Raw genomic sequence first — 27,622 nt, 5'->3', positions numbered from 1 at the left:
TAGAAGCTTAATTGGATCTGGAAGAAGAAGATTGGTTTTTGTTCTAGGAGATGTTTCAAGTCAGGGAGGATCATCTTGAAATAGATGATTATCTTGAATCAAGGGGGCTTGATTTTATGCTTTGGTAGTATGCATTTGTGGAAAGACTAAGGTGTCACTCTCTTGTGTGACATGACTCAGACTCCAAATTCTCTCTTCCTGTTGGACATGGGTTTCCCAGGTGGCTTAGTGCTAAAGTGCCGGGAGCCAGCATGGGAGTCCCCACCCCATGACAAGGCCATGTGGGAGAGTTCTGGTGGGCAAGGTGAGCCAGAACTCGAGGGGTGCCCCTCCGGGCCTGCCTGAGCATCTACCCCCAAACCAAAATCTGTCTGTTTTACTATTTCACGACTTTCACCAACTCTTCTGACATTTACAGGGGCTATCCCTGACCACCTTTCTCTGTAAGAAAATCAACTTGAAACTCTAGTTAATAAGTCTCCTGGACATAATAGGAATGTTTCAATTCAAACCTCTCTGATGACTTTCTAGCTTGCCTGACAGGTTTGTTCAGATTCACAGCCTCCCAACCACGAGAGGCACAGGAAGCTTAAGATATTCTAACAATGCAGAGCTTCTCAGAGAGTTCAAGTTGTTAAATAGAACTAGTAGAGGATTTCTTTGTTGAGCTAATGCTTGCTGCCAAGTTTCCACATCCCTTACCTACTGTGTCCCTGGGAGTGTATTGATTAATATAGTTGGTGTATAGAAATGTAAGTAGTAGCTTTAATGTTTGTAACCTTAGACCCTTGAGTTAATTCTTTTCTTGTTATCAGATCAGATCAGTCGCTCAGTCATGTCCGACTCATTGAGGACCCCATGAATTGCAGCACGCCAGACCTTCCTGTCCATCACCAACTCCCGGAGTTCACTCAGACTCACGTCCATCAAGTCAGTGATGCCATCCAGCCATCTCATCCTCTGTCGTCCCCTTCTCCTCTTGCCCCCAATCCCTCCCAACATCAAAGTCTTTTCCAGTGAGTCAACTCTTCGCGTGAGGTGGCGAAAGTACTGGAGTTTCAGTTTCAGGCACTCACCTGGGCTGACCCCACAGACATTTCTCTGATCAAGGCCAATGATGTGGCTGGGCTGACCCTTGTGGTTCTTATTATGATTGCAGGATGCACCTCAGCAACAATCATGATAGAACTTTGAAAAAACAAACCTTGCTTTTTCAAAGTTCTGTAGACTGCCAGGTTCATGTAGACTGCCAGGCTCCTCTGTCCATGGAATTCTCCAGGCCAGAATAATGGAGTAGGTAGCTGTTCCCTTCTCCAGGGGATCTTCCCAATCCAGGGATCAAACCAAGGTCTCCTGCATTGTAGGCAGATTCTTTACTATCTGAGCCACCAGGAAAGCCCTGAAAAAATAAGGTTTGTTATTCATAGGTCTTGGAGGTTACATGGCACACCTGGGGCCACACAAAGAGAATTTAGGGAGAAAGAAAGAGAGACAGAGATTCTGCTATTATTAGGGTCAAGCGTGGGGGGTTCCTAGGGTTTCATAGGTTCACTCTTTATAGGTGAGTATAAAACATGAGAGCAGGAATTAAAGCATGGGCGGGAAAAGCAGAGTAACCCAAGTGGTCAGTTAATGGAGGTCATCCAGGGTTTTCTAAAAGAAGAACTTCATGGGTGGGGTGGCCCAGCTCTTTATCTAGATGTGTAGTTGACTATACATTTATTTGAGATAAATGTGTTTGAAATAAATGCCTGGCAATCAGAACCTTAATGTCAAACATTTACATTACAATAAAAAGGGTAACTATCAGGCACTTAAACTACAAAACTAATATTAAGATAGAATATTGATTGGATCTGGGTTAGCTTTTTAGCAGAATATCATAGAGCTCCTGTGATTTATACTGCACCATATGATGAGGTGCACAATGATTGGTTGTCCCATTTTTAGTGATGCTATTTATATTATTGACCAGAGGGTTCAGGCGGCATCTGTCTGATCTGTGTATTCAGTTTTCAATCAGATTTTCACCTAATATCTTTAGGTGATAAAAGTTGATAGAAATTGCTGATTAATGCCAAAAGGATTTAATTATTTGAACATATATTTTCTTTTAATGTTTTGAATGTATTTGTAGATGTTGTAAAACGTTTGTCTGTGGATTCCTATATCTGGGCCACATCAAATTTAGTTTTTATTCGTTTCCTTTTCTCTTGAATATTGAACAGATTTTACCAATTATTTGTATGACTAATAATTTTTTGATTGAATATAGGTTGTTGAGGAAACTCTGGATTCTCTTACTTTCTTTAGAAGAAGATTGGTTTTTGTTCTAGCAGACATTTCAAGTCATGGAAGGTCATCTTGACCTTGAAGATCATCTTGAATCAAGTAGGCTTGGTTTTATGCTCTGGGAGTATGGATTTGTGGAAAGCCCAAGGTGTCACTCTCTTTTGTGATATGACTCAGCCTCCAAATTCTCTCTTCCTGGTGTCATGGTCAGGGGTTTGGATTTAGCCTGTGTTCAGTTGGGTCTAGTGTAGGGCTTACTCAAGGATGTGATTTTTACTCTTAAGACTTGGAGTTTAAGAGTGATAGTTTGATAACAAGAGTATTAATAAGGTGTGCAGAGCAACCCACTTTCCTGGTACTGCTCTTCTCCAAGCCCTGCTCCACTTCTAGTGTGTTTTATTTCAATCCTATAGCAGCTTCTAAAATGGTCTTTCCATTCATACCTTGGAGTCAGCCACAGCCACAGCATCTGTTTCCCCCAAACTATTTTTGGATATCTTCTGCAAAGATCCCTCTTCTCTTGTGCCTTATTCTATAACTTTCAGTTGCTTGAGGTGCCCCATGTTTCAAACTCTGATCTCTGCTTTCTTGGTGAGTGGGATTGCTCATGTGTTGATTCACAACCTTGGGAATTCCCTGGGTGAAATATTCCCTAAATATGGAAGTTGTCCTGGTTTCTATATCAGTTTAATTTCCAGTTGTCTATGTAATGCTCTGTAAGAATCTTGATGTTAACTGATGCACTTTGTAAATGTGGTGGTGAAGTGGGGAGAGATTTTTTCCAAATGCTTTTTTATGGAGATTATCCTTAATCCCAAGAACTTTTCACACTCAGAATCCTTTTCAGGGAACTCTTCACATCCTTATTTCTTAGACTATAAATGAAAGGATTGAGAGTGGGGGTGACCAGGGCATACATGACAGCAGCACCCAGCTCCCCAGAGGCATGAGAAGCTGACGGGGACTTCAGGTAGGTGGCAAAGACCGAGCTGTAGAAGAGGATGACCATGGAGAGATGGGAGCTGCATGTGGCCAGGGCTTTCTTTTTGCCCTGTGCTGATGGAACCCGAGCTACAGCAATGAAAATATGGGCATAGGAGCTTATGATGCAGAGGAGAGGGCTGATTCCTAAGAGTCCTGTCAGAACCATCATCAGGTCCTCATTGAGGTGGGTATCAGAGCAGGAAAACCTTAAGAGTGGTTTGAAATCACAAAAAAAGTGAGGAATCTCTAGATTAGTATAGAATGATAGTCGAGTTAGCAGCAAGGTTTGGATCAAAGAGTCAGAGTGGGCCACTCCCCATGACCCACCCACCAGCAGTGCACATCTGCAAGGAGTCATTAGGAGTGCATAGTGCAGGGGACGGCAGATGGCAGCATAGCGGTCGATAGCCATGGCAGTCAAAAGCAGGTTGTCCATATTAGCAAAAACTGCGAAGAAATATAATTGGGCCAGACACTCAGAGAAGGAGATCGATCCGTTGATGGTCCACAAAGTCTCCAGCATTTTGGGGACTGTGGTGGTAGTGAAGCAGAGGTCGACCAGGGAGAGCTGGCTGAGGAAGAAGTACATGGGGGTGTGGAGGTGGATGTCAGCACCAATAGCCAGCAGCAGTAGTGAGTTTCCTAAGAGACTCAGCAAGTAGAGGGCCAGGAAGAGACCAAAGAGGAGCTGTGGTTTGTCTGGGTCACTGGACAGTCCTGAGAGGACAAAGTCAGGGTTCTTACTGCAGTTCATTTCAGGTCTTGATGGGCTACAGGAAAAGAATCAGCATAAAGAGGATTCACTCAGTTAGCTACAGATGGATAAAGCCTTGGATCCTTTCTCTTGGCAATGGGTTTTACTTATACCACCAATGGGAAGAATGGATAAGCAAAATAACAGTGGAGAAGACAAGAGGTGTGCCTCACCAAAGATGGCCAAATTAAGGCAACATCAAGGTAAGAGAATGAGAGAAACAACAGAGATTTCCTGGAGGTATTAAAGTGTAAAGAGTTTTCTAATGATACTTTGTATAACTGGTGATTTAACTACTTGCTTGTTAATTTGTTTTCTTCACAAGACCATGAGTCTTTCAAGGCACAGGCTTTGTTTTGGTATCTAGCTTAGTGCCTGTGTTTCAGTATCTAGCCCACATAGAAGGGGCTCAATAAATACTTACCCATCTACACATCAGTATCCTCCTAACTGTTTTCACAAGGATCATGCCCCATACTATGGTCTTTTCAAAAAAGAAGATCTCATCATGTCACTCCATTGTTTAAAAAAATGGGTCTCTACATACAAATGGCCAGTAGGTGCATGAAAAGATGCTCATCATTGCTAATTATTAGAGAAATGCAAATCAAAACTGCAATGAGTTACCACCTTACATGAGTAAGAATGCCCACCATTAAAAAGTCTACAAAATAATAAATGCTGGGGAGAGCATGGAGCAAAAGCAACCCTCTTACACTGTTGGTGGGAATGTAAATTGTTGCATCCATTGTGGAAAACAGTATGGAGGTCCCTCCATAAACTAAAAGTAGAGTTGCCATATGACCCAGAAGTTTCATTTCTGGGCATATACCCAGACAAAACTATGACTAAAAAAGTCACATGTACTCCTATGTCCATAGAAACACTATTTACAATAACAAAGACATGGAAAAACCTAAATACCTATTTACAGATGAATGGATAAAGAAGATGTTGTAAACATAGAACACAATGGAATATTCAGTTCAATTCAGTTCAGTTGCTCAGTCGTGTCTGACTCTTTGCGACCACATGAATCGTAGCACGCCAGGCCTCCCGGTCCATCACCAACTCTCGGAATTTACTCAAACTCATGTCCATCGAGTAGGTGATTAGCAAAGAGTAGGATTAGCAAAGCAAAGTATTATGTACAGGATGGATAAAGATCCTACTATATGGCACATGGAACATATTCAATATTCTCTGATAAACCATAATGGAAAAGAACATGAAAAATAAAATATGTATAACTGAGTCACTATGCTGTACAGCAGAAATTAAACCAATATTGTAAATCAACCATACTTAAATTTAAAAAATTGAATCTCATGAGAACCATTTCTCTTATGAAAAATACCCTGTCACGTCTTAAAAAGCTCATTTGGTTTTGACCTCGAGGTGTCTCACTGTCCACTCATCGTCTGTTCCCCAGCAACACTGGCTTCACTGCATCACCTTAATACACCATGTTCATTCTCTGCTTTAAGTCAGTTCTTGCTCATCCTTCTAACCTCTAACTTTCTTAGGAAAATGCTCCATTGCCTCTTTGTCTAAGACAATGCTTCCTTTTCTGTGTTCTCATGGCACCTTGGTTCAGTTCAGTTCAGTCGCTCAGTCATGTCTGACTCTTTGCGACCCCATGAATTGCAGCACGCCAGGCCTCCTTGTCCATCACAAACTCCCGGAGTTCACCCAAATGCGTGTGCATCAAGTCAGTGATGCCCTCCAGCCATCTCATCCTCTGTAGTCCCCTTCTCCTCCTGCCCCCAACCCCTCCCAGCATCAGAGTCTTTTCCAATGGGTCAACTCTTCGCATGGGGTGATCAAAGTATTGGAGTTTCAGCTTTAGCATCAGTCCTTCCAAATAACACCCAGGACTGATCTCCTTTAAAATGGACTGGTTGGATCTCCCTGCAGTCCAAGGGACTCTCAAGAGTCTTCTCCAACACCACAGTTCAAAAGCATCAATTCTTCAGTGCTCAGCTTTCTTCACAGTCCAACTCTCACATCCATCCATGACCACTGGAAAAACCATAGCCTTGACTAGACGGACCTTTGTTGGCCAAGTAATGTCTCTGGTTTTGAATATGCTATCTAGGTTGGTCATAACTTTCCTTCCAAGGAGTAAGCGTCTTTTAATTTCATGGCTTCAATCACCATCTGCAGCGATTTTGGAGCCCCCCAAAATAAAGTCTGCCACTGTTTCCACTGTTTCCCCATCTATTTCCCAGGAAGTGATGGGACCAGATGCCATGATCTTTGTTTTCTGAATGTTGAGCTTTAAGCCAACTTTTTCACTCCTCTTTCACTTTCATCAAGAGGCTCTTTAGTTCCTCTTCACTGTCTGCCATAAGGGTGGTGTCATGGTAGTTACTGCAATTGTAATATGGAGGATGTAATCACATTTATTTAAATATTTAAGTTATTTAGTTAATGTTGGTCTCCCTAACAAAATGATAGGATCATTATGGCTGAGATTGAATCAGATTTTCCTCTCCAGTGCTTGGAATACCAAGTATGGTATATGTTAGAAAATGAAATCAATGATAAGTGAAGGTAGGAGAGGACGATGGGTTGTCTTCCCCCAAAAGTATTTCTCCACTTCAAGAATAAAATTTCTTTCCTACAAAAACTGTCCTGGTAACATGGGTTGGAAACATTGCTTCATCTAATTCCTTCATCAAGTTGCGACCAAGTATGATAAGTTTTATTTCCTATGAAATGTCCTTCACTTCAGACTCTTTCTCACTTTTTTAATTGTTATCCTTTTTGAGCTTTCTCTAGTCAACTCATTCCCAGTTAGTTTCACCAGAAGCTAACAGGCTTCACTGTCTCTACCTCTAGGTGCTAAGAACCAAGCTGTCAGCATCTGCCATAAATTTTAGGGCTTTCTTCTTTGGGCCTGATTCTCCCTGGTTTACATTTTTCTAATATCTTCTTTCATGTTGCATCACATATCCACTGGTGCCTCTTTATCAAGAACTTCTGCATCTGCATCCTCCTATCAATAAGATAGGATTTTCCATTACTCAGCAGCATTCATTCTCCTTTTCTCAATTATAGTATAAATTCCTAGGAGTAAGGACCATGCATGAGTGCATGCGTGCTAAGTCTCTCAGTCGTATCTGAGTCTTTGCAATCCTATGGAGTGTAGCCTGCCAGCCTCCTCTGTCCATGGGATTCTCCAGGCAAGAATACCAGAGTGTGTTGTCATGCCCTCCTCCAGGAGGTCTTCCTGACCTAGGGATTGAAGATACATTATATCTTCTGCCTTTGCAGGCAGGTTCTTTACTACTAGTGTCCCCTGGGAAGCCGAGTAGGGATGATGGTTCTTTAAAATATTTTAAGCACCACCTAGGTCATGAGTATATGGTTGTTTCCGTGGATTATTGTTCTTTAGTTGCTCTCAAAACATGAGGACATCTATGTATTTCTCATGTGTGGGTAGAGGAGAAAATGCCCTTTGTGTCAACTATCGTGAAGAGATGAACAATACTCTGCTTCTTAAAAATAATCAATTACACCTGAATAAAAGTTTTATTTCTGTCTGCTAATAATGAGTTGTGTAAGGTAGATGATTGTCAACATTTTTGCAGTCTGTGGAATCTATAATCAAAGTCTTATAAGGAATCTTGTGATAGGCACAGCTGCATTTTCTTTTCCACTGATAGTGTCATCTCTCCCTTGTTTCTAAGAAACTTTAAATGTTCCAATGTTAACTGACTCAGGATAAAGATACTTAACACTTTCCTTCTTCAAGCCAAGCATTTTTAAATATGTGAGAACAGAGATTCTGAAACCTTAGCATGCTTAAGGATCATATGCTGAGTCAGTGAAGTCCCAGATTCCTGGGATCCACCCAGAGGTTCTGATTTAAGAGGTCTGAGGTGGGACATGAGACTTTGCTTTTCTATCATTCTCCAACATCAGATGATGTGGATGTCATTAATGTGCTGTGTAGAATTCAAATATAGCAAAATACATTCTTTTATTGTCTGTATTGGTCTTTTTTGCTTTCATTTTCTCTATCCTTTTTTACTGAGAACTGAAAGATTTCCCACTTTTACAAGATTAATTCTTCCTGTACTCCTTTATTTCTTTCAATTCAGTCACTCAGTTGTGTCCCACTCTTGGGACCCCATGGACTCTAGCCGGTCAGGTTCCTCTGTCCATGGGATTTTCCAGGCAAGAATACTGGAATGGGTTGCCATTTCCTTCTCCACTTATCACTTTAGAATATTACTTCTTCAGCTCAGACAGGGCCGTAATTCTCACATTTCAAATCTCTCAGGTTGTGTCTTCTTGACTATTACCGAATAGTCTCACTGTTATACCCACCTCTAGGTTTATATTATATCCATCTCTCAATTATAATATAAATGAGAGAATTATACTATTATATATATGTATATATATTTAAAACTCTAGAGAATATATGGTTTACCTTAGGTCTCAAGACAAGTGTGGCTCAATACTGAAATTACCTAAATACTGTTTTAATATCTCAAAGTAATGAGGGTTTTCTATCCATCTTTAAAGTTTTGGCCTCAGATACAGCATACCCTAAACCTGGTGAGTTCCCATAGCCTTCTCCAGATGATGGCCCACTTCTCTGATTTTAGAGCAAAGTCTTCAAAAAGCTCAGTGTCTCCACTACTCATTGCCAATTACTTTCAAACTGTTTGCCTTTAATCTTCTCTTGAACTGACTTCAAACTTTTGCTCTTACCATTCCACTGAATTCACTCTTGTCTACGTCAAAGTTCAGTTCTCAGTCTTTAAATTACTTGACCGCTCAGTAACACTTAACAGACTTGATCGTTTTTTTCTTATCTCAAAAACTTAAAACAAAAACAAAAACAAAAAATCCTTGCTTTCAGAATACCCACCAAGCTCTCACTTTCCAGTGCAGACTTGTTTTCAGTCTCCTTGGCTGCTTGCTGCTCTTCCTTCTTCTTATTCACTTTTGTACCTCTCCTCTTTTCTGTCTTTTGTGTTTCATATATCTATAAACACATAGCTTTCAAATTATACCTTTAATTTCAACTTATTTTTCTAACTCTAGACATATATATTTAATTTCCAACTAAACATTTCTACAATAGCATTTTTACCATTTAAGATATGTTCTTTCAGTTGGTTTGATTTATATACTGCCTTGGAAACAGATACACAAATCAAAAGAGACTTTCTATGTTATGTAGCCCATCAAGTATGGAACTTGAACTCTCTATGGTCCATTTTGAAAGCTGATCCCATTACTCCATTTGCCACATGACATCTTCAACCCTTGCCTCTGGTTTCTCTTGGGATCTGAAAGAGTTTGGCTGCAAAAGAAATCTTTCTGGCCTTAGAGACTCAGTTCCCAAAGTTACTCATTAGTGAAAAACCTAGAGGAATTTTCTGTTGAGAAAGTTTCCTACAGATAGGGTTGAGGATGAAACTTAACAATTAAACAGAAGCCTAACATTGATTTGGAGGTCCCTTAGAAAAATTACTTAAAACACAAAACTTCTACTATTCACTGCTCTGTCTCCTTATGTAAGAATAACTTGAAGAGACTGATATACAGCTACAATCTATCATATGTGTCCTTTTATTTTTAGTGCTTTGAACTTTTGTCATAAAATATATTGAAGTTTATAAAATTATTTTCATACATCTATTGATAAAGTCATCTCAGTTGAGACCTGAAATATATTAAATGGAGCTAGTGCTTCCCTGCTGTACTCTTCCCAATTTCTGGACCACAGAATAATGCAGCTTAATTAAATGTGTTTAAACGTCTGTATTTTGGGTAACAGTGTATCATGCAGCCGTAGGTAGCCATGTGCTCCTCTATAGTTTAGTCTCTATGAAGGTTAGATTATGTAAAAAATTCTGATCCATAGAAATTCTGGTCTGAGATAGTTCAGGGTTAAGACGCCTTCTCCCCAAACACTTTCTTTTATAAACAAAACTGGAATCGTCACTGTTTTGTCACTGAAACAAAACTGGACCAAAGAAGGTAAAGTTGGAGAACCATGTGAGTAAGATTAGAACCAAATTCTTTGGATCTACAAAAGTGAATGTAAACAATGTGAACGATCAGTCCATAATCTCAAAATATCCTCCTATATTCTTACCTGTATTTATCTCTATTTTACTTACTTATTATTATTTTTTTAATCTGTGGTTGTGCTGCCCAGCTTGTGGAATCTTAGTTCCCTAACCAGGGATTGAACCCCAGCCCTTGGCAGTGGAAGTGCATAGCCCTAACCACTGCAGGGACACCAGGAAATTCTGTATCTCTAATAGTTGTAAGTGCTGGCACTCCCCATGGTTTCAGGTCCAGTGACTCTTCTAAGAACGTAGAGGGTGAAAGTGAAGTCGCTCAGTCGTGTCCGACTCTTACCGACCCCATGGACCCCATGGACCCCATGGAATTACAGCCCACCAGGCTCCTCTGTCCATGGGATTTTGCAGGCAAGAGTACTGGAGTGGGGTGCCATTACCTTCTCCGTTAACAGTGGCAAGGCATATTATATTTACTTGGAGCTGGTATACTTGGTGACAGCCTTAGTGCCCTCGGACATGGCATGCTTGGCCAGCTTCCCAGAGAGCAGCAAGTGCACGGCGGTCTGGATCACCCTGGATGTGATAGAAAGTGAGGAACATAGTAATTCTTGTCTATTAACTCCAAAAATACTTCAGATATTACTATTTAATAGTTTTCACGTATTATAAGCTTGATGACAGGTAAGGAAAATAAGAGAAATTTTGGATGAGTTCTTCATATTTCACTGATATTAAGTTCAGTTCAGTTCAGTTCAGTCGCTCAGTCATGTCCAACTCTTTGAGATGCCATGAATCGCAGCACCTCAGGCCTCCCTGTCCATCATCAACTCCTGGAGTTCACTCAGACTCACGTCCATCAAGTCAGTGATGCCATCCAGCCATCTCATCCTCCGTCGTCCCCTTCTCCTCCTACCCCCAATCCCTCCCAGCATCAGAGTCTTTTCCAATGAGTCAACTCTTCGCATGAGGTGGCCAAAGTACTGGAGTTTCAGCTTTAGCATCATTCCTTCCAAAGAAATCCCAGGGCTGATCTCCTTCAGAATGGACTGGTTGGATCTCCTTGCAGTCCAAGGGACTCTCAAGAGTCTTCTCCAACACCACAGTTCAAAAGCATCAATTCTTCAGCACACAGCCTTCTTCACAGTCCAACTCTCACATCCATGCATGACTACTGGAAAAACCATAGCCTTGACTAGACGAACCTTTGTTGGCAAAGTAATGTCTCTGCTTTTCAATATGCTATCTATGTTGGTCGTAACTTTCCTTCCAAGGAGTAAGCGTTTTTTAATTTCATGGCTGCAATCACCATCTACAGTGATTTTGGAGCCCCCCAAAATAAAGTCTGACACTGTTTCCACTGTTTCCCCATCTAGTTCCCATGAAGTGATGGGACCAGATGCCATGATCTTCGTTTTCTGAATGTTGAGCTTTAAGCCCACTTTTTCACTCTCCTCTTTCACTTTCATCAAGAGGCCTTTTAGTTCCTCTTCACTTTCTGCCATAAGGGTGGTGTCATCTGCATATCTGAGGTCATTGATATTTCTCCCGGCAATCTTGATTCCAGCTTGCAGTTCTTCCAGTCCAGCATTTCTCATGATGTACTCTGCATAGAAGTTAAATAGGCAGGGTGACAATATACAGCCTTGACATACTCCTTTTCCTATTTGGAACCAGTCTGTTGTTCCATGTCCAGTTCTAACTGTTGCTTCCTGACCTGCATACAGGTTTCTCAAGAGGCAGCTCAGGTGGTCTGGTATTCCCATCTCTTTCAGAATTTTCCACAGTTTATTGTGATCCACACAGTCAAAGGATTTGGCATAATCAATAAAGCAGAAATAGATGTTTTTCTGGAACTCTCTTTCTTTTTCCATGATCCAGTGGATGTTGGCAACTTGATCTCTGGTTCCTCTGCCTTTTCTAAAACCAGCTTGAACATCAGGAAGTTCATGGTTCACATATTGCTGAAGCCTGGCTTGGAGAATTTTGAGCATTACTTTACTAGCATGTGAGATGAGTGCAATTGTGCGGTAGTTTGAGCATTCTTTGGCATTGCCTTTCTTTGGGATTGGAATGAAAACGGACCTTTTCTAGTCCTGTAGCCACTGCTGAGTTTTCCAAATGTGCTGGCATATTGAGTGCAGCACTTTCACAGCATCATCTTTCAGGATTTGGAATAGCTCAACTGGAATTCCATCACCTCCACTAGCTTTGTTTGTAGTGATGCTTTCTAAGTCCCACTTGACTTCACATTCTAGGATGTCTGGCTCTAGGTCAGGGATCAAACCATCATGATTATCTGGGTCATAAAGATCTTTTTTGTACAGTTCTTCTGCGTATTCTGCCACCTCTTCTTAATATCTTCTGCTTCTGTTAGGTCCATACCATTTCTGTTTTTATCGAGCCCATCTTTGCTTGAAATGTTCCCTTGGTATCTCTGATTTTCTTGAAGAGATCTCTAGTCTTTTCCATTCTGTTGTTTTCCTCTATTTCTTTGCATTTATCATTGAGGAAGGCTTCCTTATCTCTCCTTGCTATTCTTTGGAACTCTGCATTCAGATGCTTATAACTTTCCTTTTCTCCTTTGCTTTTTGCTTCTCTTCTTTTCACAGCTATTTGTAAGGCCTCCCCAGACAGCCATTTTGCTTTTTTGCATTTCTTTTCCATGGGGATGGTCTTGATCCCTGTCTCCTGTACAATGTCACGAACCTCATTCCATAGTTCATCAGGCACTCTATCTATCAGATCTAGGCCCTAAATCTATTTCTCACTTCCACTGTATAATCATAAGGGATTTGATTTAGATCATACCTGAATGATAAATCAATTGGACCACCTGTCAAAGATAGTTGTAAAATATTGTTATAAATGGAGGCAGCTTAAAAGAAAGTGTCGGAAATACCTTTCTTGCCCATTGGTATATTTTCCCCTCAATTTTTGTTCTCTTGAAAATTCAGTTTCAAGACTTTTCCTTTTAATATATTTTCTTTTTGATTTCTATATTTACTTTCACAGATTACAGTGTGATATAATATGATGTAATATCATAATTATAATCATAATTATATATGATATAAGGTAATATCATAATCAGTGATATTTCAAAGTCTCGAAACTCAATTTTCAAGAGACCAAAAATTGAGGGGAAAATATACCAATTGGCAAGAAAGGTATTCCCAAGACATTTTTTTTAAGCTGCCTCCACTTATAACAATATTTTGCAATTATCTTTGACAGGTGGTCCAATTGACTTATAAAACATATTTGGAGTCAGAGTTCACAAAATTCTTTAGATAAACCATTGGTTATTTTATCTCTGTTAATTAATACTCAAAATATGTTTTGCTTGAAGTACTTAACTTGCTTCCGGATTGGAGAAAAACAAATCATGACATATATGATTCATCACTTAAAAATATCCTTTGGCTCATATTGAGTTACCATTTATTTTTCAGGTTGAGTAATCAGGGCCATTAATTCAATACCTTAAAATATTACAGCATAAGACTTTTATTGTTCACATTTTGATAGATAAACTTACAGGGAACACACAGGTAAACAGACCTAAATACTATTCAACTACAGAGTGCATGGGGAACTAAGGCAAATTTCTGTATCTAATTTTATTCAAGAACACAAAAGAATACGTAGCAAATCAGTTTCATCAATAGATATCTCCCAAACAGATTCAGCATTAAGATTCCATGTCTGTTTGTTTAAGTTTCCATTATATTATCTAGAAATGCATTATTTAACAAAATATACTGGATTTACCCATTTACATTTCGTTTATACACTTCCTTCTGTTTTTACAAATGGCAAACAATTAGAAAAGCAGTATAACTTCAATGTCAATTTTCTCATTGCCCCTTTATATTTATGCCTCAGAAGAATTCTCTAGACTTCAGGTCAGAATCTTCTACTGATTGCTCTCCTCAAGGCCCCCTTCACTTCCTTGTTCCTCAAAGTATAGATCAGTGGATTTAGTACAGGAGTGACCACGGTGTACATAATGGCAATGATCTGTTCCTGCTCCACAGAGCTACCTGTGGCAGGACGAATATAAGTGAAAACTACGGGAGCATAGAAAAGAACAACTACCACGACGTGGGAGACACAAGTAGACAGTGCTTTATGGAGCATGCTGCAAGAATGGGTCTTGAAAAAAAGATAGATAATAATGTAGGAATAGGATAGAAGTGTTAGAAAAAATGGGCCAATGGCAAAGGTCCCCGTGACAGTATTTAGCAGCCACTCATTGAGCTCAGTGTTCCCGCAGGCCAACTCCAACAATGGCTTAACATCACAAAAGAAGTGATGGATATGGTTGGAACCACAGAAGTTTAAGTGAGAGGTCATTACTGAGTGCAGCAGGGCATGGAAAAACCCAATAATCCAGACAGTGACAGCCATCTGGACACAGACCTGATGACTCATGATAAGGGGGTAACGAAGTGGTTTGCAGATAGCCACAAAGCGGTCAAAACCCATCACGGCCAGCAACATGGACTCTGTGCTGCCCAAGAAGTGGAAGAAATGAAGCTGGCTTATGCATCCCAAGAAAGAAATTGCTTTGTGTGTAGAGAGGAAGTTCTCCAGCATCTTTGGCAGAGTCACCGTGGAGTAGCAGATATCTAGACATGACAGGTTTCCCAGGAAAAAATACATAGGAGAATGGAGTCTTGGATCAGAGATGACAACCATCAGGATGGCCTCATTCCCAGCCACATTGACAATGTAAGTTGCAAGGAAAATCAGGAAAAGAACAGGCTGCAGTACTTGGATGTCTGTCACTCCCAGGAGGAGAAATTCAGTGACTGAGGTCTGATTCAGCATCACTTGAAAGAAAAGACAAAATAACATATGGAATGCAATCTCTGATGGGAACAGAGTCCCACAGCTGAGGATTTTCCTATCTAGACAATAATATTTTGAGGAATTGCTATTTAAATAAGGTCACGTGTTGGTTATGGACTGTTGCTCAAACATTTTAAGAATTAGATTTATCATTAATATTTTTCTTACTTCCAGGAAAGAAAAATGCCAGACTTTCTTTAGCCAGACTATCATCTTCTCTGATACAACTTGCCTTTTATCATCCTAAATCAACTCCAAAAGCAGGTAAATTTTAAGCACTCCACCACAGTGCTATCTCTTGACCTAGGAAGAAACCATCTGAAGTTTTTGCTTAAGAAAAATAGACAATGAGAGAATAATAAGAGCTATAAGGAGATCTGAATCCAGATGCAGACATTGGAACACTTCCTATAAAAAGGAATCATTCAAAGCTTGGGAAATCTATGAAAGGAGAAAGATTTGATTTGACTAGAATAAAAAAGTGAATCAACTAGGGAAGATTTCCAGAGATCCCCAGGGATCATCACTTTTGTAGCTAGAGAAAATTTTGAGAAATTATCTAACCTTTATTACATCTTTGTTGCAGCCTGGCAGGGCAGAGATCAGAACCTGCCCCATGACAGGAGGGTGGGGCAAACCGCGCCCCTGAGATTGTCCTAGGAAGCACGCCCGACGAACATATGTGGAGCTGGCCGTGCTCTCTGCTCCGCTTCACTGGCTGCCCCTGTGTCCGTCTTCATGGAAACGAAGCAAGATGTTCCTGATTAACAGCAGAGCCTTAATTTTACTCCCTCTTGATGGTGCGCTGATCAAACTCCCCAGTATAGATATTTCCTAATGATCTCATGTGACTTCTGCCAATAAAAGTGAGGGCTGAAAGGAGCCATCTTGTCTTCCTGCCATGGAGAGCAGGAGGGCCCCCTGACTCCCTGCTTGCCAAATTATATGTATCTGTTTTTTCATTACGCCCGCCGCCCCCCCCCCCCCCCACCCCCCCGGGTTTCAGGTCTTTCTCACCTGCTGTGCTGGACGCTGCACATCTTTTTTGTAAAGATGGCTTCAGGAATTCAGAGTAGCCTTCCTTGATAGCCATGTATATTTTGTATACTGTTAAACTTTATCACTCCTGATCAAGATACACATATGTCAAACATCGTTTTTGATTCTTTACTTGCAAAAGAAAATTATATTAAAAAAATTCCCTTGGGAGCAAAATCTTTCCCTAACATTTAAAGAAAATAACAATGAGATTTTCTGTACCAAATATTTATTTCACTGCATCTTGAATATTTATCGATTACATATTTACTTTGGAGACTATCTAGAGATATGGCAATAAAAATGTAGGCAACGAAGAGTCTTCATAATCCACAAAGAAAAGTTTCATGGTAAGATAGGAAACAGGTCTAAATCCTTGACTTGTACATTTAATACAGGCAAGAAGACAGAGGATATGGGCAACTCCCTAGCCTGTCTCCTGGTTCATTCTCCTACCTGATTGACTGTTCAAATTCATAGCTAAGAAGGCTTATCAGATTGACACTTCGGAAAAGTAAATAGTAGAAAAATTTTTGAAAAATAAAGAGTAGAAAAATATTTAATGTGATAGTTTATACTGGAATTACAGCATAAGCTCTTCATCTTCTGAAATCTCTTCTTTCTGAAATTCTGCCTGTCTTTTATGATCCACAGATCTTGAGATATTCAAAGCCTGAGAGAGAGTGTCCCTGGGGTTTGGGAGGATTATTGAAAGAATAAACAAATTACCTTTCTATACCTGCAATATAAGAGAATTCTCCTTGGGGAATTCCGATTTTGAGTTCCATTTTTTTCTTTATTTTCCTTCCTTCCTCTGTTTCTTTCTTAGTTTCATAACCACAGACAGTAGAGTTCTCAAGGGCCTCAGGATTTCCTTAATTACCTTTCATTTCCTGGGACAGAGATTTGGATACACTTTCTCATGTTGAGGACTTCCATGGAAAAATGGAAGGAAATCGGGCAATGACAGTTAAGGAATGAGGGCCCGTCAGATCCCATTGGTCCATACAGAAAATTGATTATCATGAAAATATTATACTCATTTATTCCTGTGATTCTATGGAAAACAAAAAAGAGGACTAGGAAGAAGTAGTATTGCTTTTGTGTCTTCCAAATCTGACTATTCACTGCTGGTAGTAACATTTAAATATTTTCTTTAATTTTGGGATCCCCAAAGCTCACATTTATCTCCAGGAGACTGAGGCTGGTCTTTCCAATGTGTATCTTCACTTATTGCTATACCCTTTAGGTAACAATATTCTTTCTGCTTCATCCAAGGAATACCTATATGCAGTGTGACATGGATCCAAGCATTCTAATTATTGTTGTAAATGCCATGTACTTTGTCCATCTATCACAGTTCATTTTTGTTGCATTTCATTCATTATATATTCATCACAATAATTGCTTGTCATAGTATGCCATGAATATAATATAAATAAATAATTATTGTGTGCTCATTGTTTAAGTTATTGTTCTGATTTCACGTTTGTATTTCTGTCCTTCCTTGACAAACTCTACATCTTTAAGGGATGCCAAAATTGCTGGTAGACTCCCTCTCTACTTACAAAGCAATTTCTTTCTTCACATGCATAAGCCAGCTTCATTTCTTCCACTCCCCAGTGGCATGGGGCTTTAGGTAGGTGGCAAAGAGCGAGCTATAGAAGAGGATGACCATGGAGAGGTGGGAGGTGCATGTGGCCAGGGCTTTCTTTTTCCCCTGTGCTGATGGAATCCAAGCTACAGCAAGGAATATATGGGCATAAGAGCTTATGATTCAGAAAAGAGGGCTGATTCCTCAGAGTCCTGTCAGGACCATCATCAGGTTGTCATTGAGGTGGGCATCAGAGCAGGAAAGCCTTAAGAGAGGTTTAAAATCACACAAAAAATGAGGCATCTCTAGATTAGTATAGAATGATAGGTTAGCATCAAGGTTTGGGTCAAAGAGTCAGAATGGGCCACTCCCCATGACCTACCCACCAGCAGCCCACATCTGCAAGGAGTCATTAGGAGTGTATAGTGTAGAGGATGGCAGATGGCAGCGTAGCGCTTGATAGCCACTGCAGTCAAAAGCAGGTTGTCCTTATCAGCAAACTGCAAAGAAATATAATTGGGCCAGAGAGAGAAAGATTGATCTCTACCATGTGGATCGCTGCTCAGTGTTACATGGTAGCCTGAATGGGAGGAGAGTTTGGGGAAGAATGAATACAGATATATGTATGGCTGAGTCCCTTTGCTGTCTACCTGAAACCTACATAACATTGTTAATCGGCTATACTCCAATAAAAATAAAACTTAAGGAAAAAAAGTGAAAGTTGCTCAGTCATGTCCTACTCTTTGCAATCCCATGGACTATACAGTCCATGGATTTCTCCAGGCCAGAATACTGGAATGGGTAGCCTTTCCCTTTTCCAGGGGATCTTCCCCAACCCAGAGATTGAACCCTGGTCTCCCGCATTGTGGGCAGGTTGTTTACCAGCTGAGTCACAAGCGAAGCCTGAGAATATTGGAATGGGTAGCCTATCCCTTCTCCAGCACATCTTCCCAAACCAGGGGTAAAACCAGGGTCTCCTGCATTGCAGGCGCATTCTTTACAAACTGAGCTATGAGGGAAGCCTAAATAATAATAATAATAATAATAAAATAAATAGAAATAAATAAAAAGAAAAAGGAAAGGTAATATAATAATATAATTCTCTGTGCTACACAAAGTGTCCTTGTTGCTTATCCATTAAAAAAGAAAAGAGATAAGCAACCAGGATACATTGTGTAGCAGATAGAATAATAGTAATTATTTTGTAATAACTTTTAATGGAGCATGATCTGTAAAAATAATGAATGACTATGCTGTACACTTGATAGTAGGATAATATTGTAAATAAACCATAATTCAATTTAAAAAAGATAAAAGTAATTAAACTTGCTAAGAAACTAGATCTCAATTGTTCCCACAGTTACTCATAAGAGAAAAACCTGGAGACATTTTTTCTTGAGAAAATTTCCTGTGGATAGGGTTGAGGAATCAAATCAACAATTAAGCAGAAGCTGGATATTGATTTGGAAATAAAATAAGAAAGATTACTTAAAACTTCACAATTTATGCCTCATTACTGCCCTGTCTCCTTAAGTAAGAATAGTTGGAAGAGACTGACATACAGGCATAGACTGCTGTACATGTCCTTTTATTTTTATTGTTCTGAGAATTTCTGTCATGAAAATATATCGCAGTTGATCAAATTATTTTCCTACATCTATTAATAAAGTCATCTCAGTTGAGACCTGTAACGTCATTAAACAGAGTCAGTGCTTCCCTGCTGTACTCTTCCCAATTTCTGGATCACAGAATAATGCGGTTGAATTAAATAAGTGTTTAACCTTCTGTGTTTAGGGTGACAGTGTATCATGCAGCTATAGGTAATCATGTGCTCCTCTATAGTTTACAGCCTCCATGTAGGTTGGATTATGTCAAAGATTTTGTTCAACAGAAATTCTGAGATAGTCCAGAGTGTAAGATATCTTTCCCCCACATACATTCTTTTATTAACAAAACTGAAATTAAGAGGCCAAAGAAGGTAGAGTTGGAATATAGAAGAAACATGTGAGTACGATCAGAACCAAATCCTTTGGATTTACAAAAGTGAATGTAAACAATTTGAATAGTCTGTCTATCAGCTCAAAATATTCTTTTACAGTCTTATTTGTCTGTATCTCTATTTAATGTATTTATTTATTGGCTGTGCTGCCTGGCTCTGTGGTATCTTGTTTCCTAACCAGGGATTGAACCCAGACCCTCGAGAGTGGAAGTGCAGACTCTTCACCACTGAACTGCCTCAGCATTCTGTATCTCTAACTAGTTTTCAGTGCTGGCCCCCACCATGGTTTCAGGTCCAGTGGCATTTCTAGGAACTTAGAAAGTGAGGAACATAGTAATTCTTGTCAATTAGCTCCAAAAATACTTCTGCAATGACTATTTAATAGTTTTTACTTGGTATAAGTTTGGTGACAGATAAGAAAAACAAGACAAAAAATTTTTATGAATTCCGCACATTTCATCGGAGGAGGCAATGGCTACCCACCCAGTACTCTTGCCTGGAAAATCCCATGGATGTCGGAGCCTGTAGGCTGCAGTCTTTGGGGTGGTTAAAAGTTGGACGCGACTGAGCGGTTTCACTTTCCCTTTTCACTTTCATGCATTGGAGAAGGAAATGGCAACCTACTACAGCGTTCTTGCCTGGAGAATCCCAGGGACAGGGGAGCCTGGTGGGCTACTGTCTATGGGGTTGCACAGAGTTGGACACGACTGAAGTGACGGAGCAGCAGCAGCACCATATTTCATTGGTATTACATCATAATATATCATGTTACAGTCTGTGAAAATAAGTATAGAAATTAAGAAGCTAAATAAAAAGGAAGAATTTTAAAACTCAATTTTCCATTACTAGAAATTGAGGGGAAAATAACATCATAATGAACTAGAAAGATATTCCTGAGATTTTTTCATGCTGACTCCACTTTGAACAATATTTTACAGTAACTTTTGACAGGTTATTCAATTGAATTATTAAATATCTTTGGAGTCAGAGTTCACAAATATCTTTAGATAAATCATTAGTTACACTATTAATTAGAACTCAGACTACTATTTATTTTAATTACTTGCCTCTCTGCTTAGAGAAAAAGAAATCATGACATACTGCTTAAAAACGTCCTTTACTCATATGTGAGCTTATATTTGCTCTCTTGTGGAGTCCATGGCCCTAAATTAAAATCCTTAAAGTGTAGCATTTTAAAAAAACAGTTTAATTTAAAGTGTAATAATTTTTAAAAATTATTTTATTTTTTGGCTATGCCGTGCAACATGTGGGATCTTAGTTTCATGTCTAGGGACTGAACCTGTATCTTCTGCACTGGAAGCTTGGACTCTTAACCATTGGGCCACCGGAGAAGTCCCTGAAACAGTATAATTTTATTATTCACATTATGATATGTTAACTTGCAGGGAACACATAGGTAAACATACTTAAGTACTATCCAACTATATGATGTATGAGTAATTGAGGCAAATTTCTGTCTCTGATTTTATTCAAGAACACAAAAAATAGATAACAAATCATTTTTATCAACTGATATCTCAAAAACAAATTCAACAATAAAATTCAATGTTCAGTATCCCATTTATTCAAGTTTTCCTTATATTATGTAGGAATGCATTGTTTAACATGACTTACTGGACTTTTCCATTTATTATTCTTTTAGACAGTTCCTTTAGTTTCACAGATAGTAAACACTCCACCAAGCAGTATAATTCCATATCTCCAGTTTCTCATTGCCTGTTGATTTATGCCTGAGAAGAGTTTTCTAGTCTTCTTCAAGTCACTGACACCTTGAAATCACCCTCCTCAAGGCCCTCTTTACTTCCTTGTTCCTCAAAGTATAGATCAGTGGATTTAGCACAGGAGTGACCACATTGTACATAAGGGCACTGATCTGATCCTGGTCCATGGGGCTACTTGAGGCAGGATGAATGTAAACAAAAACACCAGGGATGTAGAAAAGAACAACTACCAAGAGGTGGGAGGCACATGTAGACAGTGCTTTATGAAGCATGCTGCAAGAGTGGGTCTTGAAGAAAAGATAGACAATAATATAGAAATAGGACAGGAATGTTAGAAAGCATGAACCCGTGGCAATGGTGCCTGTGACATTATTGACCAGCCACTGGTTGAGCTCAGTGTTCCCACAGGCCGACTCCAGCAATGGCTTAACATCACAGAAGAAGTGATTAATCTGGTTGGAACCACAGAAGTTTAAGCGAGAGGTCATTACTGAGTGCAGCAGGGCATGGAAAAAACCAATGATCCAAACAGTGACAGCCATCTGGATACAGACTTGATGATTCATGATAAGAGTATAATGAAATGGTTTGCAGATAGCCACAAAGTGGTCAAAGCCCATCACGGCCAGCAACATGGACTCAGTGCTGCCCATAAAGTGGAAGAAATGAAGCTGGCTTATGCAGCCCAAGAAAGAAATTGCTTTGTGTGTAGAGAGGAGGTTCTCCAGCATCTTTGGCAGACTCACTGTGGAGAAGCAGATATCTAGACATGACAGGTTTCCCAGGAAAAAATACATAGGAGAATGGAGTCTTGGATCAGAGGTGACAACCATCAGGATGGCTCCATTCCCAGCCACATTGACAATGTAAATTGCAAGGAAAAGCACAAAGAGAACAGGCTGCAGTACTTGGATGTCTGTCACTGGCAGGAGGAGAAATTCAGTGACTGATGTTCGATTCAGCATCTCTTGAAAGAAAAGACAGAATAACATGGAATGCGATCTCTGATGGGAACCGGAGTCCTCCTGCTGAGAATTTTCTCACCCAGACAATAATATTTTTAGAGAGAGCATTGCTATTTAAATAGTCCCAGCATCACAGGTTGTACAATGTTTGGACCACTAGATTATTAAATATTGAAGTTACATGGTGTTTGTGGACTGTTACTCAAACACTTTTTAAAAATTAGATTTATCAATATTTTTCTTTCTTCCAGGGATTCAGAGCGTGTTGCCAGCCTGCCATCTTCTCTAATAACACTTGTGTTTTATCATCCTAAGATGTAACAGAGAGTCAGTTTTTAAATAGTCCTCTACGCTGCTTTTTCTTAACAAAGTAAGAACTCATTTGACGTACTTAAGAGAAATCAACAAAGAGAGAACAGTAAGAGCTCTAAGGAAATTGAAATAGAGATGCAAACCATGGAATGCTTTCTATAAAAAGGAAACATTTTAAGTTTGGGAAATCCTTGAAAGGAGAAGAAACAGATTTGATGTGACTAGAATTAAAAAGTGAATTCAGTAGGGAACATTTCTAGCAATCCCATGGGATTCTCATCCTTATAGCTAGAAAAACTATGAGTAAATATCTAACCATTATTTCACCTTTATTGAAGGCTGGCTTCCAGGTATTCAGAGTAGCTTTCCTTGATAACCATGTATGTTTTGTATATTATTAAACTTTATCACTCCTGCTTAAGAGAAGCATGATATGCCAAATATCATTTTTGGTTCTCTACCCTCAAAACAAAATTGTTTCAAAAATCCTTGGGGAAGAGAACCGTTTCCTAACATCTAAAGATAATAGTAATCAGACTTTATGTACCAAATGATTTATTTCACTGCATCCTGAATATTTAAAGATCACATATTTACTCTGGAGAACACTTAGAGTAGGGCAATAAAAATGTAGGCAGTAAAGAGCCTTCATAATCCACAAACACAATGGGGAGTCCATCATAGGATAGGAAACTAGCCCTAAATCCTGAGTATTCAACTTTAATACTAGCAAGAAGGTAGACAAAAGTGCAACTCCCCAGCCTGTCTCCTAGCTCATTCTCCTACCTGTTTGAGTGTTCAAATTCACCGCTAAGAAAGCTTACCAGGTTGACACTCCTGTAAAGTAAATAATAGAAAAACATTGAGAAAAATAAAGAGTAAAAATATATTTGAAGTGACAACTTATATTGGGACCAAGTATATAAGCTCTTCATCTTCCAAAACCTCTTCTTTCTGAAATTCTGCCTGTCTTTAATGTTCTACAGATCCTCAGACAAACCCTGAGTGAGAATATCCCTGGGGTTTGGAAGGCTTTTTCTATACCTGCAGTATGAGAGAATTCTCCTTGGGGATCTCCTATCTTGAGTTCCATTTTTGTTTTTTTACATCATTCCTACTTTCTTTCCTTACTGTACTTCTTTCTTATTTTAAGAATCACAGACAGTATAGGTCTCAATGGCCTACGTTTTCTTTTTTTTCCCCCAAACTTTAAACTTTCTATTTTTAATTGGAGTATAGCCAATTAACAATGTTGTGGTAGTTTCACATGAAGAGTGAAGGGACTCAGGTCATACATGTAATTGTATCCAGTCTTCCCTTGTAAATTCCCCTTGCATTCTGGCCAGCACATAACACTGAGAGAGTTCCATGTGCCATGCAATAGGTTCTTGTTGGTTATACATTTTAAATATAGCAGTGTGTACACAACCATACCAAAGTCCCTAACTATCCCTTCCCCTGGCACCCATAAATTCATTTTCTAAGTTTGTGAGTCTTTTTCTGTCCCACAAATAAGTTCATTTGTATCATTTCCTTTGAGAGTCCACATACAAAGCATGTCATATATTTCTCCTTCTCTGACTTACTTCACTTAGTATTGCACTCTCTAAAATTATCTTTCACTTCCTGGGACAGAGGTATGGATACACTTTCTCATCTTGGGGACTGCTCTGGGAGAATTCTATATAAAATGGAAGGAAATTGGGCCATGACACTTAAGGAATGAGTCAGTCACATCCTATTGATCTGCACAGAAAGATGATTATCGTTTAGGTATTCTATTCATTTATTACTGTGGTTCTATGGAATACAAAAGAGGGGAATGAGGAGAAGTGGTATTACTTTTGTTCCTTCTGAGTCTGACACTTCACTGTTGGTGTTTATTAAAAAAAAATAAAAACAAAAACTTTGATTTGTTTATTTTTGGCAGCACTGAGTCTTCACTGCTGTGCATGGCCTTTCTCCAGCTGTGGTGAGCCCAGGCTACTCCCTCATTGTGGTGCACGGGCTTCTCATTGTGGTGGCATCTCGGGTTGCAGAGCATGGACTCTAGAGGACGCGGGCTCTAGTAGTTGTGGTTCGCAGGCTCTAGCTTGGGATCAAGAGTTGTGGCGCATGGGACTAGCTGCTCAGCAGCATATAAGATCTTCCCAGACCAGTAATCAAACCTGTGTCCCCTGCATTTGCAGGCAGATTCTTTTTTTTTTTTTTTTAATTTAATTTAATTTTATTTTTAAACTTTACATAATTGTATTAGTTTTGCCAAATATCAAAATGAATCCACCACAGGTATACATGTGTTCCCCATCCTGAACCCTCCTCCCTCCTCCCTCCCCATTCCATCCCTCTGGGTCGTCCCAGTGCACCGGCCCTAAGCATCCAGTATCGTGCATCGAGCAGGCAGATTCTTAACCACTGGAACACCAGGACTCTCCTACTGTTGGTATTAACACTCAAATATTTTCTTTTATTTTGGTGTCCCAGACCTCACACTTCTCCCTAGGAGAATGAGGCTGATATCTTTAGAGTGTTTCTTTACTTCTTGCTTCCTTTAGTAGTAGCTTTCTATCTGCTTCATCCAAGGAATATCTATATGCAATCCAACATCTGTCCAAGCTTTCTAATTACCATTACAAATGCAATATACTCTGTCCACTTTTCAAATGTGTTTCGTTTTTGCCAAAGTTCATAATATACTCATCACATTAATAATTTCTTAATTATTAATTTCATCAGCAGCTTAACAGGCTCACTGTCTCTACCCTCTATTACTAATGTCCATGTCATCAGCATCCATGCCATAGGCATATGAAACATATTTTGAAAAGATAAGTGTATACATACAGCTGACTTATGTGGCTGTACAGCAGAAACTAACACAGCATTGTAAAGCAATTATACTGCAATGAAAAAAAAAAAAACAAACTGCATTCAGGAGAGCCACCATGATGACTCCTTTCCAGTCTCCTTGGCTGGTTACTGCTCTTCCTCCTTATTATCCACTTTTGTGCATCTCCTCTTCTCTGTCTTCTAGTTCTGTGCTTTATATATCAATAAACAGACAACTCTCAAGTTATACTTCTAATTTCAACTTATTTTCCTAACTCTGGCTTATATATTTAACTTCTAACTAGGCAGTTCTACAGTAGCTGTCTTAACCATTGAGATATTTTCTTTCAGCTGGCTTGATTTACATACTGCATTGGAAACAGATACACAAATCAAATAGACTGTCAATCTTATGCAATCCACCAAGTGCAGAACTTGAACTGTCTATAGTCTGCTTTGAAAGCTCATCACATTACTCCATTTGTCAAATGACATCTTCAACGCTTGCCTCTTGCTACTCCAATCTCTATAAACAATGACCTTGGAATTAACCATTCTATCCAATGATATTGGTGAGTAGATGGGAAAGAACAAGGAAGCCAGGGCCTTGGAATACACTGATGAGACCAGGTAAAAATAATGTAGTTTAGAAGCTGGGCATTATCAATCTTTATCTCTCTTGTGACCAGAAGGATTTTGAGGAAGAAATCATTTTGGCCTTAGAGATCAATTCCCAGAGTTACTCATTAGAGAAAAATCTGGATGAAATTTTTCTTGAGAAAATTTCCTATAGATAGGGCTGAGGAATAAAATCAATAAACAGAAGTCTAACACTGATCTGGACATAAAAGCAGAAAGATTACTTAAAACTCACAATTTCTGTTTAGTCACTGCCTTGTCTCCTTATATAAGAATAGCTCGAAGAGACTGCCATACGGTCATAACACATTATTCATGTCTTTTTATTTTTATTGTTCTGAGAACATTTGTCATACAAATACACTGAAGTTTAACAAATTATTTCATTCATCTGTTGATAAAGTCATCTCAGTTGAGTCCTGAAACATTAAATAGAGTCAGTGCTTTTCTGTTGTACTTTCCCCAATTTCTGAATCACCAAATAATGCAGTTTAATTAAATAGGTGTTTAATCATCTGTGTTTAGGGTGACAGCGTGTCATAAAGCAATAGGTAACCATGTGCTCCTCTACAGTTTACAGTCTCTATGAAGCTTGGATTATGTCAAAAATTCTTTTCACAGGTATACATGTGCTTCCCATCCTGAACCCTCCTCCCTCCTCCCTCCCCACACCATCCCTCTGGGTCGTCCCAGTGCACCAGCCCCAAGCATCCAGTATCGTGCATTGAACCCGGGCTGGCAACTCGTTTCATACATGATATTACACATGTTTCAATGCCATTCTCCCAAATCTGTGGTGGATTTGTTTTGATGTTTGGCAAAACTAATACAGTGTTTCAGGTTTAAAAATAAAATAAAAGAAAAAAAAAGAAAAAATAATTCTGTTCAATAGAAATCCTGTCTGAGATAGTGCAGGAGGTAAGATGCCTTCTCCCACACACATTCCTTTATAAACAAAATTGGAATCAAGAGACCAAAGAAGATAGGGTTGGAAGATGGAAGAACCATGTGAGTAAGGTTAGAACCAAATTTCTTGGGTTTACAAAGTGAATGTAAAAAATTTGAGCAGTCCGTCTGTGACCTCAAAATATTCTTTTATAGTCTTATCTGTCTGTATCTCTATTTTATTTATTTATTATTCCTACTTTTAATTTATTGACTGTGTTACTTGTTTTGTGGGATCTTAGCTTCCCAACCAGGAATTGAACTTGTGCTTTCAGCAGGAAAAATATGGAGTCCTAAACACCGGACACCAGGGAATTCTGTATCTCTAAATAGTTGTAAGTATTGGCACCCACCATGGTTTCAGATTCAGTGGCACGTCTAGGAACTTAGAAAGTGAGGAACATAGTAATTCTTGTCTATTAGCCTCCAAACATACTTCAGCAATTATTATTTAATAACTTTCACTTAGTATAGCTTGGTGACAGGTAAGGAAAGTAAGACAAATTTTTGATGAATTCTTTATATTTCTGGGCTGGAAGAAGCACAAGCTGGAATCAAGATTGCTGGGAGAAATATCAATAACCTCAGATACGAAGATGACATCACTCTTATGGCAGAA

The 27,622-nt window shown here is 39.2% G+C and overlaps 3 protein-coding genes and 1 pseudogene across 3 annotated transcripts; all 4 read right to left on the bottom strand.

Annotated features, from left to right (window-relative positions):
* Nucleotides 1–2,676: 2,676 nt before the first annotated feature.
* Nucleotides 2,677–4,233, bottom strand: LOC102411825 (olfactory receptor 1361-like). Its single transcript, XM_044925636.2, has one exon. The coding sequence runs from the start codon at nucleotides 4,028–4,030 to the stop codon at nucleotides 3,101–3,103; it is 930 nt and encodes a 309-aa protein (XP_044781571.2). The 5' UTR covers nucleotides 4,031–4,233; the 3' UTR covers nucleotides 2,677–3,100.
* Nucleotides 4,234–13,992: 9,759 nt separating this feature from the next.
* On the bottom strand, nucleotides 13,993–14,946 carry LOC112578378 (olfactory receptor 12D2-like). Its single transcript, XM_025262511.3, has one exon. It carries the CDS (start codon nucleotides 14,944–14,946, stop codon nucleotides 13,993–13,995), a length of 954 nt encoding a protein of 317 aa, XP_025118296.3.
* Nucleotides 14,947–17,581: 2,635 nt separating this feature from the next.
* Nucleotides 17,582–19,428, bottom strand: LOC123328030 (annotated as a pseudogene).
* A 1,923-nt stretch (nucleotides 19,429–21,351) lies between these two features.
* Nucleotides 21,352–22,305, bottom strand: LOC102412143 (olfactory receptor 12D2-like). The gene has a single exon (XM_044925590.2). It carries the CDS (start codon nucleotides 22,303–22,305, stop codon nucleotides 21,352–21,354), a length of 954 nt encoding a protein of 317 aa, XP_044781525.2.
* Nucleotides 22,306–27,622: the final 5,317 nt, after the last annotated feature.

This window comes from Bubalus bubalis, chromosome 2 (genome assembly GCF_019923935.1).
Source record: "Bubalus bubalis isolate 160015118507 breed Murrah chromosome 2, NDDB_SH_1, whole genome shotgun sequence".
Classification (NCBI taxonomy): Eukaryota; Metazoa; Chordata; class Mammalia; order Artiodactyla; family Bovidae; genus Bubalus; species Bubalus bubalis.
The sequence above is the reverse complement of the archived record's forward strand: the minus strand, read 5'-3'. Positions and strand labels throughout refer to the sequence as shown.

What these genes read in the sequence shown, in the direction of transcription:
- LOC102411825 (XM_044925636.2), bottom strand. Translation starts at nt 4,030, where the DNA reads ATGAACTGCAGTAAGAACCCTGACTTTGTCCTCTCAGGACTGTCCAGT.
- LOC112578378 (XM_025262511.3), bottom strand. Translation starts at nt 14,946, where the DNA reads ATGTTATTTTGTCTTTTCTTTCAAGTGATGCTGAATCAGACCTCAGTC.
- LOC102412143 (XM_044925590.2), bottom strand. Translation starts at nt 22,305, where the DNA reads ATGTTATTCTGTCTTTTCTTTCAAGAGATGCTGAATCGAACATCAGTC.